The following is a 16175-nucleotide window of genomic DNA, read 5'->3' on the forward strand; positions in this document are numbered from 1 at the left end:
TGTGGGTCCCGTCTTCTCGTTCCGGCCCGCCCCCAAAAAGCACAAGCCAACTGGGGGTTTCGGCTTCCCCAACTTCCACCTCACAAGCATCATGACGTTGGGAGACAACCTCAGCAGGCACAACAGAAACGCCTTGCCGGTTGTCAACAACATCGTGTCAAGTGCAAGATGGCCTACTGCTTTGCAGCCCCTACGATCTGCTGGTATGGCCCATGCTCCGCGACCAAGAGGCTCAGGAGCTTATTCCGCCTTCAGAGAATAGTCCCCATTCTTGGAAAGAAGAGAGATGGTACCACCAACAGAGGCCGTGGAAGCAACCGTGAGTTGATGTTGTCGGCTCGGTGTTCGGTCCAGACGGCAATCTCATGTCCGAACATGTTCGAGAGAGAGTACATAGTTGAAGCTCATCAGCGACGGGGATTTCATAGAGCGAAAGCACATTGCGACTGGTGGCTCACCAACTCTTTTGTCGTCTTTGGTATAGTCACAGAGACGTGGTTATCGAATCCGAAGTGGCATTGTAGCGGTCACGTGGTGGTCGTGGCGAGAGACGTAGACTATCAACTATAAGCTATCATGATGAAAACCGGCAGATGACGACTCCGAGGAGCTTCCAGCTGGTCAGCCGTGGGCCCACGCCATGATGTATTACTATAGGTAACTCACGAGGATGGGTTTGGTCACGATCACTATCAGTGCTAATATGTAAGAATTACCACGATAAACAAGGATGACGATGAGAGAGTGAGAGCGCCGCTCTAAAGAATTGCACTGAATATGAGTACTACAATGCTGTGAGCAAGGAATCGTCGATGGAGTCCTTTCATTTCGGAAAAGGAGGCCCTGGTCCTGCAAGTGTGCCATCTTTACACCAAGTCTCAACTGTCTACACCAAGAAAGCATAGCCTAGTAGCGGGCCCGTCTTGACGAGTGCCATGGCGGATAGGTATGATATAACTATCATTGACGGTATTGTTGCGACCGACACTGAAGTCGGGGAGGACGATATTGCTATAAAAAATAGCAAGATTGAGTAGGTCAAGCCACGAGGAAAACTTCAGTTGGATGCCGCAAGGTGTATCGATGCTTAGGGAGGTTATGTGATGGTGAGTCATGTCGGATAGCGCTGGGATACCAAAGTACTACATAACGAACGTTCGAGCTGGGGGGTGTTGACGCCCATGTTCATCTTGAAGAACCGCCATTGTTCGGCAAAGGTTCAACAGCAGACAACTTCGAGACAGGAACTCGCTCAGCTATGGCCGGCGGCACCACGACCATCATCGCTTTTGCGCCTCAGCAAAAGAGCGAGGACACCCTCCTTGATACCTTATCAGCTACTCATGCGGAGGCTAATAAGCAATGCTACTCCGATTACTCTTTCCAACTCCTGGTTTCCAATCCTTCATTTAAAGCACTGGACAAGTTCAAGATCCTCCGCGAACATGGCATTTCATCCCTAAAGATCTACATGACATACGCTGCGCTCCAGCTCCAGGACGATCAAATCTTAGACGTATTGCTCGGAGCTCGCCGACAGCGCATCACGACGATGATCCACGCCGAGAACGGCCAAGTGATTTATTGGATGACTAAGAAGCTAGAAGAGAAAGAACGTTCGCGCCCAAATACCATGCTACTTCGCACCCGCCTATTGCAGGAGTAGCAGCTGCCTACCGAGCCATTAGCCTCAGCGAGTTCATCGACACCCCTATCCTGATTGTCCATGTATCGACTCCAGCAGCTGCAAAGCACATCCGTGAGGCGCAAAATGAAGGCTTGCCTGTGTATGCGGAGACGTGTCCGTAGTACCTCTTCCTGACGAAGAGAGATCTTGACAGGCCCGGTTTTGAGGGTGCGAAGTGCGTGTGCAGTCCGCCGCCGAGAGAAGGCAAACAAGACCACGAGGGCGTCTGGGAAGGTCTCAAGGACAGTACATTCACTATTCTGCCGTCCGACCACTGTCCCATCACCTAAGAGAACGCTGTAAATGGGAAGAAGACGGTCTTGAGCAATGAGTTCCCGGTTGGCCACTTCAAGTGCAGCCCGAACGGTTGTCCCGGCGTGGAGACGCGTCTAGCGCTTGCTCTGTCTGCTGAGCGGCTATCGCTGCAGAAGTTTGTCGAAGTGACATCGGCTAATGCTGCAAAGCTGTATGAACTCTATCCGCGGAAGGGCGCTTTGATCCCAGGAGAGAGTGATGCAGACCTTGTGATCTGGTATCCACCCGGTGTGCTTGGGGAGCTGCAGCTGATGAACGAGATGCTGCACCACAATGTCGACTGCACACAGTATGAGGGAATGAAAGCAGGACAGTGGCCTAGGTATACGATGTTACGTGGAGAAGTGGTGTGGGATCGAGATGGAGGAGGCCTTGTAGGCATAAAGGGGTACGGTCAATTCTTGAGGAGAGATGCAAGCTCCCTGGCTGGTAGCCCCTCGAAACAGGACTGGGACATTACGGGGCAATGAGAACAACGAAAGCGATCTACTCATGCATCTCGAATATCACATCGAACAGCACTCGACAGGCTTACTGAAGCGGGTTGACATTTCTAGACTGCGACGTTTAGTTTAAAACTTCTGCTCAGCAGTCATAAGCTGCAGCCTATGAAAACGCAGGAGTGAATTTGGCCACAGCACCCTTACTTGAGCGGCTCTATGATGAACCTAGCTTCAATACAACAACATATAAGCGTTACTGCGATATACAGGAACCAGCCCGGATGACAGAAGTCGTGACAACTCAGAACCGCGAACTCTTGGCGCCCAGAATTTCGCCAAGATCGTTGCTGCGGGATACAGCTGCACGTTTGAGACCACCATTTAGACCACATTCGCCGAGCAGCTCCAGAACAACCTCTATACAAGCCTGAGAAGGACAACTAACCTTCGATCAGCAGCGCACAACCCCGTTCTCGCGTTCCACCTCCACTTCCCACCTCCCAAACCTTACCGGCGCACAATGTCCTCCTACCTAACATCCCTCTACACAACCACCACATCCCGCTACGCCTCCCTACGCCGCAATCTCCTCTCCTCGGAAGAAGACGGTGACACCGAAGACGACTCGCACATCTCCCGCGTCCTGCGCGCCTACTACACCGAAAAAGGCCGTCCCTTCCCGCCATGGCTGCCTCCCGACCCCAGAGCCCCCCAAGCCCAACAAGCGCCGGCGGCAATCGCCAGCCGGCAAGGGAGTGTGGGAAGAGGCTCAGGAAGCGGAAGCGGAAGCGGGCTGAGCGACCTATGGGACTCACCTGGGCAAGGCCAGGCACAAGAGCCCATGAGTCTGCGACGCGGAGCGCCTGTGAGGGCTGGGGCGCGACAGCCACAGCCGCGATCGGGCACACAAGAGCCGCTCGAACAACAGACGTCTAGGCCGCTGCCGAGCCAGAAGGCAGGAAGTCTGCAGTCCCAGTTCTCCGCTCCGCAGCGACAGGCGGCGAACCCGTCACCTCCTCCATCAAGCGGGTCGGGGACGACGGCGCAGGAAAGGCTCAAAGCGCGGCTGTGGGGTAGTGCGAGATCGGGGAGCCCGACGGGGAGTTCGAACACTCAAGGGACGGGGAGCGCTGCGAGCAGTCCAGGGCTCAGTCAGGTTGGGTCGAGGAACCCGCTTGAGCAACGAGGTGCTGCGCCGCCGTATCCAGACGATAGGGGTGCTGGTGGAGGCGCGGCGGCTGGGAGTCGGGGTGCGCGGTTTACGGGTGCCAGGAGTCCTGCGCCGCCTGGTGGGAGATACTGATATAATCTCCCCTCCCAGACAAACGATGGTAGACTTGTCAGATGGCTTGGAACAACGAGGCAGCTACGGACATGACGGCGGCGTTCTTGCATTTGCTTGGATGTTTTACTCGAGCGTTCAGCGGGGGCATACCAGGGCGTTTACAGTGGCAGTGGAGTCAACTTCCTAAGGGTACATGCGCCCACCGTATCTTAGGGACTTGATCGGCAACTTCCGTCTTCCAACGCGCCCTCTTCGTCTTTTAGTGAGGATTGAGCTTCGAAGCCCAACAGCGTGCAGTTGGATTCGTGTGTGCTGCCATTCTGGGCGGGCCCGCCACCACAGCCGCGCACGCGCCACGCAACCGTCATCGTCAACTGACGACCACACCCCGCGTCTCAGCTCTCTCAGTACGAGAGCGACCTGAGTAACGCCGCTGCAAGCTTGCGCCGGTATATCAAACCTCACCTGGCGCTCAAGCTTCCTTGGGCATATATCTTACTCCTCCTTCTCATGCTTGGTCTGTTATCGGGGCCCGTTTAATCTGCCGTCTAGTCGCCCGCCAAACACCGCCGTAGGGACGCCATGGCATCGCCGCAGAGTCCACCGTCGCCCAGCGCAAGTTTCTACGATATGAGCGACGACGAGGAAGGGGAGTACAACACAATAAGACACACAAGCAGCGGGAAGGGTGTTAAGCTTCTTTACACCAAGAGCAAGGTCAGCCCACCATATACTCGTCCCACCAGCAGACGCTGCAGGTATCAGCGTACGCAACTGAGGGTTACAGAACCTTATACTAACTCCTGAATCCACAGGTCTACGTGCATCCAACTCCGTCAGCAAAGGACAACATCCCCGGCTTCATCGCTCTAGTCCAACAAAAGCCATCCCGCGCCTCCATCTCTAGCCCCGACCGCCCAACCTCCTCCTCCTCAACCCAAACCATCGCCGCCTCCAACCTCCTCCTAACCTGGATGCCCGAGTCCTCCCTCGGCAGCGCCCACGACATCTACGTCAAAGTCGACCTCTCCGACAGCTCCTCCCCCCCCAAACGCTCCTACCTCGTGCCACCACCCCCCATAGCCACGAGCCATAGCTCCTCCCTCGGCACCTACGCCTTCGGCGTCCCCGTCTCCGAGATATACAGCCTGCTCGTGCGCCCACCGAGCCTCGGCTGGTGGTTTGGCAGCGTGGTCATCAACACTCGCGCCGGCGAGTCGTTCCCGGCCCTCTTCTTCCACGACTCGGAATGCCAGTCGACGATCCTGCAGCGCAAGAAGCTCGCGCGGGAGAGCTTCGATCCGTTTGGCGATGGCGGCGGCATGTTTTGGGGCGGGGACGAGGTGCTGCGCTGGCTTAAGCGCTATGTGACCGTTGTGAGGAGTGGTGCTGAACCGAGCATTTACCTCATCGAGCCTGACGAGGCAGACAAGACGAGTTTTGGGCCGAAGCCGACAACGGAGAAGGTCAAGAAGATGCTAGAGGGGGACAACAAGCAAGAGAGCTCAAGAACTTCGCCGGCGACGAAGAGGGATGCAGGTATGGATCCTGTCACTAAGGCGCTCAAGGAGGCGAGGTGGAATTTCTTGGAGAAGCTGAGCCAGGTCACGACGTTCACGCGGCGCACGGCGCAGGCTGTGGCGGATAACCCGAAGGTTCCGCCCCAGGTCAGGAGGTTGATGAAGAACCCAGAAGTTCAGACCCTGCAGGAGGAGTTCGACAGCGCAAGACTGTACTTAGCGAGATGGGCGATGGGCATCGCAGAGCAGAGCGAACGAGAGAGGAACCAGAGAATCTGGACGGCCAAGGACGTGCTGGAGATGGAGGAGAGTGCAGTCGGCGAGTTCGAAATACTGGACATGGAGGCGGGCAACCTGTCGCTTTCCGAACGGCGGAAGCCGGTCACGATCAAAGAGTGGAATGGGTGGTTCGATGCGAAGAGTGGCAGATTGCAGATCACGCCTGACGAGGTGAAGGAGCGAATATTCCATGGTGGTCTGCATCCAGAAGACGGGGTCAGGAAGGAGGCTTGGCTGTTCTTGCTCGGCGTGCATGAGTGGAACAGCACCAAAGAGGAGCGGCTAGCGAGCTTCAATAGTAGAAGGGATGAGTACATCCGATTAAAAGGTGGCTGGTGGGAGCGGATGGTCGAGGGCCACTCCACCCCAGAAGAGGCCGAGTGGTGGAGGGAGCAGAAAAACAGAATAGGTATGTTGCTCCACAACCCACCTGCAGCAAATCATGGGAGACTGACTAATCCCCATCCTTCGGGGTTCGTGCTATAGAGAAGGATGTGCACCGAACAGACCGCAATATCGAGGTCTTCGCGGGAGAGGACATCCCTCACCCCGATCCCGACTCGCCTTTCGCAGAGGTCGGCACGAATGTGCACCTTGAGCAGATGAAGGACATGCTCCTAACGTACAACGAGTACAACAAGGACCTTGGTTACGTGCAGGGCATGAGCGACCTTCTCGCGCCCATTTACGCAGTGATGCAAGACGACGCAGTCGCCTTCTGGGCTTTCGTTAACTTCATGGAGCGCATGGTAAGCCTTCCATCATCGCTCCATCTACTACCACTAACCCACCACCAGGAACGAAACTTCCTCCGCGACCAATCCGGCATGCGTCTCCAACTGCTTACGCTAGACCACCTCGTCCAACTCATGGACCCGAAACTCTACCTGCACCTCCAATCCGCCGACTCGACAAACTTCTTCTTCTTCTTCCGCATGCTGCTCGTGTGGTTCAAGCGCGAGTTTGAGTGGCTCGATGTTTTGCGCCTGTGGGAGGGTCTCTGGACGGACTGGCTGAGCAGTAATTTCCACTTGTTCATCGCCCTGGCAATACTGGAGAAGCATCGAGACGTTATTATGGAGCACCTGCAGCGGTTTGACGAGGTGCTCAAATACGGTGGGTGCACACCTTACTGGCCGAGTTTGATGGATGATGACGTATTGACGAGGCAACAGTCAACGAGCTCTCCGGCACAATCGACCTCCAAACCACACTCGTCCGCGCAGAGGCGCTCTTCCGCCGCTTCGAGCGCACCGTCCAGACCATCGACAAGAAGCACAATTTCCCCAGCCCTAGCGTGAGGCAACGGAAGCCGGAGCAACAACCCTCGTCGCCGTCGCCAGGACCGTCGCAGAATGGTGCCGCTGCTTCTTCCTCTAGCACTGACAAGGATAAGCAAAGCGTCGGCGACGCAGTGGCCCAAGGCATCGGTGCCGAGAAGGAGAAGGTGATTAGCCCTGAGTTGAGGAATTTGCTCAGTAGGAAGGTCGAGAAGCTGGATAAGGCGGAGGTCAGGGCGCATGGTGGTGGGGTAGGGACGTGATGTTGCTGGATAATTGGGGGCTGTGTTGGGAGGGCGATTGCGGCGTATACTTGAAGGAAGTGGTGCTCGACGGGCGGCGTTGGCTGGCGCTTTCTGTGGCGAGATATTGGCGATTGAGACGCGCTTTTGCTGCGCTGTTGAAGTGTCGGATTGTTACCTGCAGCACACGGATATTCGACTCAGTCTCTTGTAGTTGGACTTAGGGTTCACTATTATTTTGCTTGAGGGCCATGTTGACACAATTCTGAGCCCTCGTGTAGTTGCGCTCTGGAATCTGAGCTCTTTCCTCTCCAATCCAGATCATAAACCCCCGAAGAGCTTGCTTGGGCCCTTTGGCAGATAAAGTACTTCTACGCTGCGGTTCTCAAACATTGGACGCAGGAGAAGCAGGAACAGCGGCGGGACTGGTTATTCCCAACGTAGTAACCGATCATACTACTCGGCCACGATCCTATACTTCGCGCACACACTCTTGATACGGGCGTGCAGCTTGGCAAAGCTTGGGCTTACTCCGAAATGCTTACAGCGCTCGATGCTTCCGCGCAGGCTACTTAGGTGAATGCCTCAGCAGAGGTACGCACCATGACAGACTGCTGTACGCGTGGCTGGAACTCCTGTGATCCACTTGAGGGACTTGTAGGGTAGGCTTCTGACGCAGCTGTGCTCCTCTTCACGGGCTGTCAGCATCAGATCCGTCTCCAGGCCCACTCAGAACCTCCCCAGCTTTGGCCGCCGTCTTCTTAGCCTTCTCTTTCTCCTTCTTCTTGACCTTCTTCTCCCTATTCCTCTTCGTCCTCTTCTCCCTTTCTGCCGCCTCCCTCTCCGCAGCCGTCCTGGTCGCCGCCGCTTTCTTCTCCGCTTCCACTTGCGCCTTCTTCCGTAGCGCAATGCGGTGCTTCTTCCCAATTCGCTTCCTCTTTCCCACCCCCGCGCCTCGCTGTGTTTCTTCGGTAGTGCTACTCCTGACCTTGCTAGCAGCTGAGACGGTAGTGACTTTCCATGCATATGCGGAACCGGGCCATGGGCTGCGCGACCTCACAATCACGCCGTCTCCGCTCACCGCAACACTCTCGAGGCGCTCCAATTCCGCAGTGGATAGGTCCCCAGTGAAGTAATAGCTCGATGGGCGATAAGGCTGTACAAAACCCGACGCGGCATTGTCTAGCGAGGGGGAACGCAGCCGTATTTTCTGGGGGCCGCTGGTCGTGACGGTGGTGGGAGTGGCGAAGAGGCGGAACTCGAGCTCATCTCCGCTTTGTTCGTGGTTGTTTCCATTGTTCTGGGGTTGTGCTGAACGGTCGATGGCGTCAAATTTATGCTGGACTCTGGAGCGTAACAGTTCGGTTAGGGCTGGGTCGGGCGACGAGCGTGGGGAGGATTGGGGAGAGTAGAGCTCTGCGCGCCGTATGCTGGATGTTTAGTCAGTTGGCTGTAATACATAGAGCGGAGAGTATAGTACCGCTTGGCTTCTTGTAGGCCGAACATTGAAACAGGTCAAGGGTGAGAATTGAGAACCTTTACCTCAAGGATGAGGTGGATGAGGGATGGGGTTGGCCCTGTGGCTGAGTAAGCGGATCTCTTGGTTGGCGGGCCGAACCGAAGCTGGAGCATGCACGTGCACATACATGCAGGTACCCTTAATCCCGCGTGGCCTCGGAGGTTTCGTTCGACTTCATTGAAACTCAACGGTAGCTACTGGTCGATTACCACAGCGACTGTATGCCTCGCCCTTCAGACCGGTTCTGTGGGCGAGAGTTTACCTTGAGATGCTCGACCATGGATTCCGCTTACTAGCTCATTTCCAGACCATATCTACTACCACCGAAGCGTCCAACCACGGACGAGTAGATTATAATCCTTCTCAGCAACCCCACCACCGGCATATGCAAGCATCATCGGAGGGTTGTCTATATAAACGGCTACATCCTACTGCAATCCATGACCGAGATTCCATCTAAATGGGAAAAACAAAGTAAAGGCATTGCAGCATCGAGTGTTGTTGTCCTGAACCCTGCTGATATCTCCCCCCAACCCTCCAGTATCCCCTACCTTCAATTGCAGTGTTACCGTTCAGGCCACCTGACCCCGCTCTTGGCCATCGTTGGTCGAGCCACTAAAACGGTCTCTCAGAACCTTATTCTCATCCATGTGGCCTGATTGTTGAGATCCGGTGAGTGATTGAACCGTCCGCTCGGGCGCCCTCAAAAGTACTTAGATCCCCTCGATCCCGCTTCCTCTCGTTTCAAAACTTTTCTCCAAAACTGCAGAGAAATCATCGCTTCAAGCAAGCATCACTTGAAAAATAACCACACTTCGAAAAATCATCATTTCAAAGCAACCATCACTCCGAACAACTGTTCCTCCGAAGTAACCATCGAGCCACCATCAGCAGCCTGTCGACGTTCTCAAGTTCGAAATCTCAATACAATCAACTGCACTTGCTCCGCTCGCGAATTCATCATCCCTCGACCAATCGCTCTTTCGAAGCTACCAGCACTTTCTCACCACACTCAGCTCCACTTCCAATACGACAATCGCTATGTCTTCATTCGTGGAACAGCCAACTCTTGGATCCAATGGCCAACCCGTGGTCGCTCCTTCCCACCAAATACTCCGACTTGCTACCGTGCAACAAGAACCACCAAAACACTCTATTTTCCTTGGGATTCCACTCGAGATCCGTCACATCGTATATGAGCTGGTACTCGATGGTTCATCATTGGTGGGCCGACTTCATGGTCCCTTGGAGTCAGACGAAGACATGCATCATCAAGTCGCGAGGGGTCGGAAATGCCAAGAAGAACACGATGCAGGCCGAGCGACCACTTACGCACGACCCTCGACTATCTGCAACAAAACTCGCCCAACACACGCACAAGCAAAGCCTCAAGTAACGGAGATCTCACAAAAGTCAAGCGAAACCGAAGAACATCCCCATGCGCTCCTCCACGTGTGCCGTCAGACTTATGAAGAATACGCACCCTTCGCATACAAAGGAGCGGAATTCACGTTCTGCATCACCAGCAAAGATTATACCCAACCCAGCATCCTGTTCGCTCCGCCCGCGCTTCTAGACAACCTGTATACCGTCGACGTGGAACTCGACGTCGAGGGCATCCCGATGTGCCATCGGGAAGAACTGATCACCCTTATCCAACGCTGCGCGCTCCGTTTCAAAAAACTCAGTCACCTCGGCTTGGTATCTTGGGGCTGCGTAAACAGACCGAACGACGCCGACTGCTCGTGCAACAACCACTGCGACTTCTCTACGCCGCAGTATCTGAAAGAGCTTGCAAGAATGCCAAGGCTGCAGACTTGCGTCTTGGAGCGCGGTGCAGTGGCGTGGCACTACTCGAGGGAGAATGCCGACGAACCTTTCATTCCGGAGTTCTTCATACTGTAGCCTCGAGCTTGAGCGGCTGGACCAGTGTGGCGGAGTAGGATGGATATCACTTGCGGAGTTGGATAGAGGACGCGCGTGAAAGACTTCTTTGGCTTCACGACGCATCAAGTCACTCACTGTATGATAGTTTCAAGCTTAATACCACTCGTTTTGTTCTCCGTGTTGTTCCTGATGCCTTCTGTGATCGCGATATTATTACCGTGATCGTCATATGCTAATACCAAGGGCGATTCGAAAAGCCTGTTACCGCATCAAAAGCCTCTCGTAGCCCTGGCAGTGGATAAAGCAAGAGTACGGTCTACAGACCAAAGACACTTTTGGTGATTGATGTATTAAGGAGCTAAACTGGTGTACGCGTTCTACTTTTCTATCGCGTGAAATTGGTCTAGTTGCTCTAAGATTAACAAGATTATGAGTCCAGTTTAATTGCGAATTTGGCGTCGGATAATCTGGAGCAAGGATGGCGCAGCGACCTTTTCGAGTTGTCCTTGTGCCGCGCTACCGCGATCGTGCACGACATGGTCACCCGAGTCCTATACCCAGACTGCTTGTCTTTCACAACATCGAGTCTGGAGGACATGCGGATCCCCAGGAGGAAAGGCTCGGCCAGCCAGACCCAAGTTTCGACTACGAACTTCTCGATTGAACCGACTTTGATATACACTACTAGAGCTGGCGGCTGCTCCCATTCAGAGGCTCAGAGCTATGATGCCGTTGGATGTATGACTGCGACTCGAAGTGCTGATCAATTGGTGCCCCCACCAAGGCAGGCTCGATCTACCCGCCTGCTTATTGTGCTGGTCTTGTCTGAGAACGGGGCAGAGCCTACCTCTAGTCGACCAGGAGCGTCAAGCGCCATCACCTTGTTCAGCGAACAAGACTGCGTCGCCATGGCCGAGCCGATCGACATCAACCGCACCCAGCACGTCCGGAACCGCTAGACTAAGGATGTCGGCTTCCATAGCTCCAAGTACACAATCAACCACATGCACAGCCACTTCCACAGCCGCCGTTGCCACGTCAAAATCCGGCAGGGTCAGAAGTGCCAGAGCCCTGCACAGAAGGGTACCTGCCGCAATACCGACGAGGGCCTTCCGGCTGGCGTTTCCGTTTGATCGCACAGCTAAATTCTCTGGCCTCGTTCGCAGCTACATGGTTGTGTACGACTAGCCCAGGCCTGAAGTCTACACGATACTCATGGTCTTTAAGGTGACCAGGCGCGACGTGGAATACTGAGTCACTGAACGGATGTTGCGTTACCTAGTCTTGAGAGACGTCAAGTGTTTTGCAATCCAGTATCATGGAGAGCAATAGTGGTGCCTATCTTGGATGAGTTTCTGGTACTCTGAGCGGGAGGCGGATGGAATCGACTCATTATGTGGCTGCCTGACAGGTTGGGAATCATTGTGGATTTAGATGTTCCTATAGTCATGGTAGAAGTGTATAACGTGAGTGATAAGTCAATACATACCTCGGGCTCTGCTTGTTCCAAAGTGATCAACATGTTTTTCTCAAGCAACAAAAAGTAAATCCGGCAATGACTGGAGACTTCGTTTTGGTTCGTTTAGGTCACCAGACACTGTAGGCGGCCTGTTCCTGGGAGATGAGGTGGAGCTAACAGCTCCATTTGGCTTGCCACCCGGTCTGATATCAGAAACTGCTTACAGCCGACTGCGTGTTGCCTATGACAATGATAGTTGCTTTGTCACCGGGCAAGGACTAAGATATAGGTGATTTCGTGAATCTTCTACTACCCGGAATCTTCTACTACCTGCTCTAGGACCGTACATAGCACTTGTTGGCTCGATACGAAAGAAAACCCGTCCCGTGAAGCGGATCTCTGGTATCCAGAAAAGCCCCCAACAGTCATACCAGCGAACTCATACCAGCGAAGTACGCATGGTATCATCCTTGACGCTCAACGCATTCTCAGTCGTCATCACTCGAATCCGAATCCTCATCAGGAACCGGCCTAACAATCGTAAAAGGTGCGTCCCTCGCATGCCTATACGTCCCTTGCCACGGCAATGCAATCTCAAAAGAGCCGCCGCCTGACATATTGACCTTCCTCAACGGCTCCAGCATCTTCCGCTCCTGCGTCTCATCCCAGCGTCCCGGGCCGTCTGTAATCGCAATATGGATGTCTCGTAGCCCTGTCATCTGCGTGGATATGATTCGCCAGCACTCTTCCCAGGTGGCCTCGTCGTGGGGTGGGTAGAGCGAGGTGTAGAGCCCTGCGTCACGGAAGAGCTCGTGGACTATGTCGTAGAGAGGTTCTGTGAAAGACCAGTGGAGGTGTAAGGTTTTGATTAGCGCGAGGCGGAGCGGAACAAGGGTGCTGGAGAGGTAGCGGAGGGAGTCGAGATCGTTGAGGGAGAAGGTGTTATGCGTGTAGAGGATGTTGACTGATTCGGAGTATCTAGCGGGTTCGCTTTGTCAGCACATGACTAGACACTATGTGTCGCTGGAAGGGACAAACGTACATGCGCCGGCACGATCTGAGCAACGGCAGGATCCCGCCGTCTGTGGGTTCGTGCCAGGTTGATCGTCCGCACCACACTCCTACGTTGTCGGTGAGGCCCCAGCAGGTTTGCCGGCTGTCGGCCTTCCCTCCGAATTCGTACTTGACGGGACAGTCCTCCGGCCTGATAGCCTTACACCTCAGATGACCCAGCTTCTTCTGCTTTCGGATAATGTGTATTGGTGGGCCGCTAAGCACTTCTCGGTAGATCTGTTCCCTAAGCTCAAGAGGCAGCTTGAACAGGCGTGACTGCTGCTGGTCGTATGTCCGCTGCGTCGGCTTCTCTGATAGCACACCGCTTGAATTCTCTGGCAATGGTAGTGTGAGGGCTCGCTTCCGCCTCAACGCAGGTCTCGGAGCGCTGCGTTGGCGCTTCTCAAAGTTCGCCTTCGGATCGTGCACGCATGGTCTTCGACGCAGTCGGGAGGGACAGAAGCATGCCGTGAGGCCGAAATATAAGCATATGCATGGCCCGCAGAGGATGGTGAGGGCGATGCCTGTGCAGCAATCGACGCCGCTTCGTGTCATGGTGGAGAGCTTAGTGTAGCGTTATGATGAGTCCGGGAGTTACTGAGTGTCACGGCCTGGAGGAGAGGAGCGGACTGAGGCTGAACGTTGGCTTGAGGTGGTCAAGCCATGCGAGGGGTTGGCGCCGCAGCCTGCAATTGAAGCGGCTCAGCCCTGCGCTGTTTCTTGGAGCATACGGCCACGCGACTGGTGCGGTTTGTCTACGATGGTGGCACTCTTTGTGATTTATGCCCAGTTACGATGTTTGGTTGGGCGGTGAAATGCTCGGTTGCAGTGCTTTGCACTCTTCTTGCCTACGTCAGCTTCAGCTCCAGGGCGGTCAAGGTGGGGATTGGGCAGAATGTCGAAGGGCTGAAACGCCCAGTGTTTTCACCAGTCTCCTCATCGAGGAGATGCGACATTCACTCGGAGCCCTTCTCCACACGACCTCGTTGTTCCCGAACACATGACCTACACAGATACAGCAGCACGAGTATCCAGATCTGTCTGACATGGCGAGGAATTATGCCAGGGCGTGCACCCAACCTGGAATGCTCACTCGGTGCAAGTAGCGGGCTAGGTAAGCACGAGCTTGTTTTGACGTCTGCTAGAAGATCAGTCACGTTCATTCTGGTCCTTCTGGTCCTTCTGGCTTCATTATGCTCTTGAACTTAGCCGCCACAACCAGTATGTGAAACATCGTAACATTCCGTGTACGTGCTCCAGGAGCCATTGAGATATTGGAACCGGTTCGGCCTGCATATGGCTCGGGTATGGCATTTCAGGCGGCTCTTGCTTGCGCAATAGGAGCACTACGATGTCGTGGCTGTATGCGATGCTTTGAGGGACTCTATCACGAACACATGTCCTACCAAGTCATGGCGTCCGATCGCTTACGTGACGTGGAACTTAAACGGTAGACGGGCGCTGCTACGTTCGCTGGAAGCGGTGATCTTTCTACACGCGCTCATTCTCATCGACCTTACCGTAGTTATTCGTCTTACTCTCGTTTCACGGACTCAAATATGGCTGTCCCAACTCATCAATGAGTGTCTTCTTCTTTGTGCCCACTGAAGCGCCACAGCTTCAAAGTCCCTTGAGGACCATCAGTTCTATTCGGAGTCCATGATAGCATCACAGCGAAGTCGAATCAACACTGAATCTAGATGGCGCTTATTGTCTTCGCAAACCCAAAGACATATATCAAAGACGACGACAGTGCGTGCAATGGGTCGAAAGATTCGAGGTTTATGTTTTCAAGTTTGTTAGAAAGCCACTTCAGGCACCAGAAGAAACGCCCGGAGAGCAGTAGCTGGCTTTTCAAACTTCTCGGCTTTCCTGTACAAAACAATGGAAGCCCTCCCGGCCCGAATGCACTGACGTAGCCTCGGATTGTCGGCGTGCCAAAGCGAACTGGCTCTTTGCCGCCATAACTAGGTGCTTCCAACTTGAATGGTTGCTGCCTGACATTTGTTTGGCGACAAAATGCTCACGTAATCACCGCTATTGGCTGTCGACGCTATTGAGCACCCGCTTGCTCATTGCACAGGTCTTGGCATCTATATGTATGCTAGATCTTCTAGGAAACACGAAACTCTTCCACAACTGACCAACACCCTGATAGCAACTAGTTATTGTACGCCATGCAACTACGATCTTAGCTCAACCATCACCTGAACCTTCTCCAGCAAATCGCTCTGCAGAAACACAAAATGCCTCCCCTCACGTTCAAGGAGGTCCGCCAGCAGCTCTTCGGTACGTTCATCGCTGATGCCCCTTCCAGTATCAAATATTAATCCTGATAGCCAACGCCGCCCTGCTCTTCAACGCCCATCATGGATCTAAGACTCATTCAATCGGAACCTTTGACGCCGTCATCGCCTCAGTCGTGGATGATAACGATGACCTCGTTCGTGCAGCCCTCGTCTTCCATCCCTCTACCGCTTTCAAGCACGCTCGTGTTGCCTCAAACGGCTTCACACCAGCAGACGCACCTCTCCAGCCTCCTTCATTCAAGCTGCTCCTGAAAGGTCCGGCTAGGCCGGAGCCGTACGATGCCGTACACGCGTTGCTCATGTTAACGGCTCACATGGTTGCTGAACGAATCGAGATGGGTGAGTCCGCAGGTAGCAGTATGTTGAATATCTTTCCTCCCACAGAGTGCAAACATCCGCTAATATCACAGGCTTCTCTTCAACTACATCGTCGGACTCGATGTCCGGAGTTGTATTCAGAATGGATACATCACCAGTCACCAATCACTCCTCCAAGTTCGGCACTGATGTCTTCGCTGGCAAAGCAACCCATAGAACCCATAGCGAGCCCCTCCACATTCGTCGAACCAATGGACGAACCACTGCAGCTGCAGAACCTTCATCGTCCGACCCGCAAGCCAATACGACCACATCAAACGTACCGATCCTCACCCGTCAGAGGTCCCGCACTATCGTTCCGGCGTTGTCAATCCGCCAGGCCGGCCAAGTGGTTGAGCGCCGCAATTCCTCCGGAGCTTCCGGCTATTCACTGCCCTGTACTAATGGCAATAGCAACGGGGATTCCGATGAAGGCTCCGCTACGGAAGTTGAGCATATCCAAGACGAGGATGACCAGACATACGCTGGTTTGTAGAGTTTCCCGTGAGATGACGTTCGTATTTGTGGAGGCAACGGGCA

General features: G+C 54.3%; 6 protein-coding genes across 6 annotated transcripts; 4 read left to right on the forward strand and 2 right to left on the reverse strand.

Annotated features, from left to right (window-relative positions):
• Positions 1 to 1258: 1258 nt before the first annotated feature.
• Positions 1259 to 2472, forward strand: W97_00818 (uncharacterized protein; the record flags this gene model as incomplete). Its single annotated transcript, XM_007778730.1, has 3 exons — positions 1259 to 1576; positions 1810 to 1933; positions 1979 to 2472. The coding sequence occupies 3 exons, from the start codon at positions 1259 to 1261 to the stop codon at positions 2470 to 2472; spliced, it is 936 nt and encodes a 311-aa protein (XP_007776920.1).
• Positions 2473 to 2965: 493 nt separating this feature from the next.
• Positions 2966 to 3748, forward strand: W97_00819 (uncharacterized protein; the record flags this gene model as incomplete). Its single annotated transcript, XM_007778731.1, has 1 exon — positions 2966 to 3748. One exon carries the CDS (start codon positions 2966 to 2968, stop codon positions 3746 to 3748), a length of 783 nt encoding a protein of 260 aa, XP_007776921.1.
• A 564-nt stretch (positions 3749 to 4312) lies between these two features.
• W97_00820 (uncharacterized protein) lies at positions 4313 to 7072 on the forward strand (the record flags this gene model as incomplete). Its single annotated transcript, XM_007778732.1, has 5 exons — positions 4313 to 4447; positions 4546 to 5938; positions 6016 to 6278; positions 6327 to 6645; positions 6705 to 7072. The coding sequence occupies 5 exons, from the start codon at positions 4313 to 4315 to the stop codon at positions 7070 to 7072; spliced, it is 2478 nt and encodes an 825-aa protein (XP_007776922.1).
• A 670-nt stretch (positions 7073 to 7742) lies between these two features.
• Positions 7743 to 8557, reverse strand: W97_00821 (uncharacterized protein; the record flags this gene model as incomplete). Its single annotated transcript, XM_007778733.1, has 2 exons — positions 7743 to 8481; positions 8532 to 8557. 2 exons carry the CDS (start codon positions 8555 to 8557, stop codon positions 7743 to 7745), a joined length of 765 nt encoding a protein of 254 aa, XP_007776923.1.
• A 3847-nt stretch (positions 8558 to 12404) lies between these two features.
• W97_00822 (uncharacterized protein) lies at positions 12405 to 13524 on the reverse strand (the record flags this gene model as incomplete). The annotated part of the gene is made up of 2 exons (XM_007778734.1): positions 12405 to 12894; positions 12959 to 13524. 2 exons carry the CDS (start codon positions 13522 to 13524, stop codon positions 12405 to 12407), a joined length of 1056 nt encoding a protein of 351 aa, XP_007776924.1.
• Positions 13525 to 15215: 1691 nt separating this feature from the next.
• On the forward strand, positions 15216 to 16131 carry W97_00823 (uncharacterized protein; the record flags this gene model as incomplete). The annotated part of the gene is made up of 3 exons (XM_007778735.1): positions 15216 to 15258; positions 15309 to 15617; positions 15866 to 16131. The coding sequence occupies 3 exons, from the start codon at positions 15216 to 15218 to the stop codon at positions 16129 to 16131; spliced, it is 618 nt and encodes a 205-aa protein (XP_007776925.1).
• Between the last annotated feature and the right edge of the window lie 44 nt (positions 16132 to 16175).

Source organism: Coniosporium apollinis (assembly GCF_000281105.1).
Source record: "Coniosporium apollinis CBS 100218 chromosome Unknown supercont1.3, whole genome shotgun sequence".
Classification (NCBI taxonomy): Eukaryota; Fungi; Ascomycota; class Dothideomycetes; genus Coniosporium; species Coniosporium apollinis.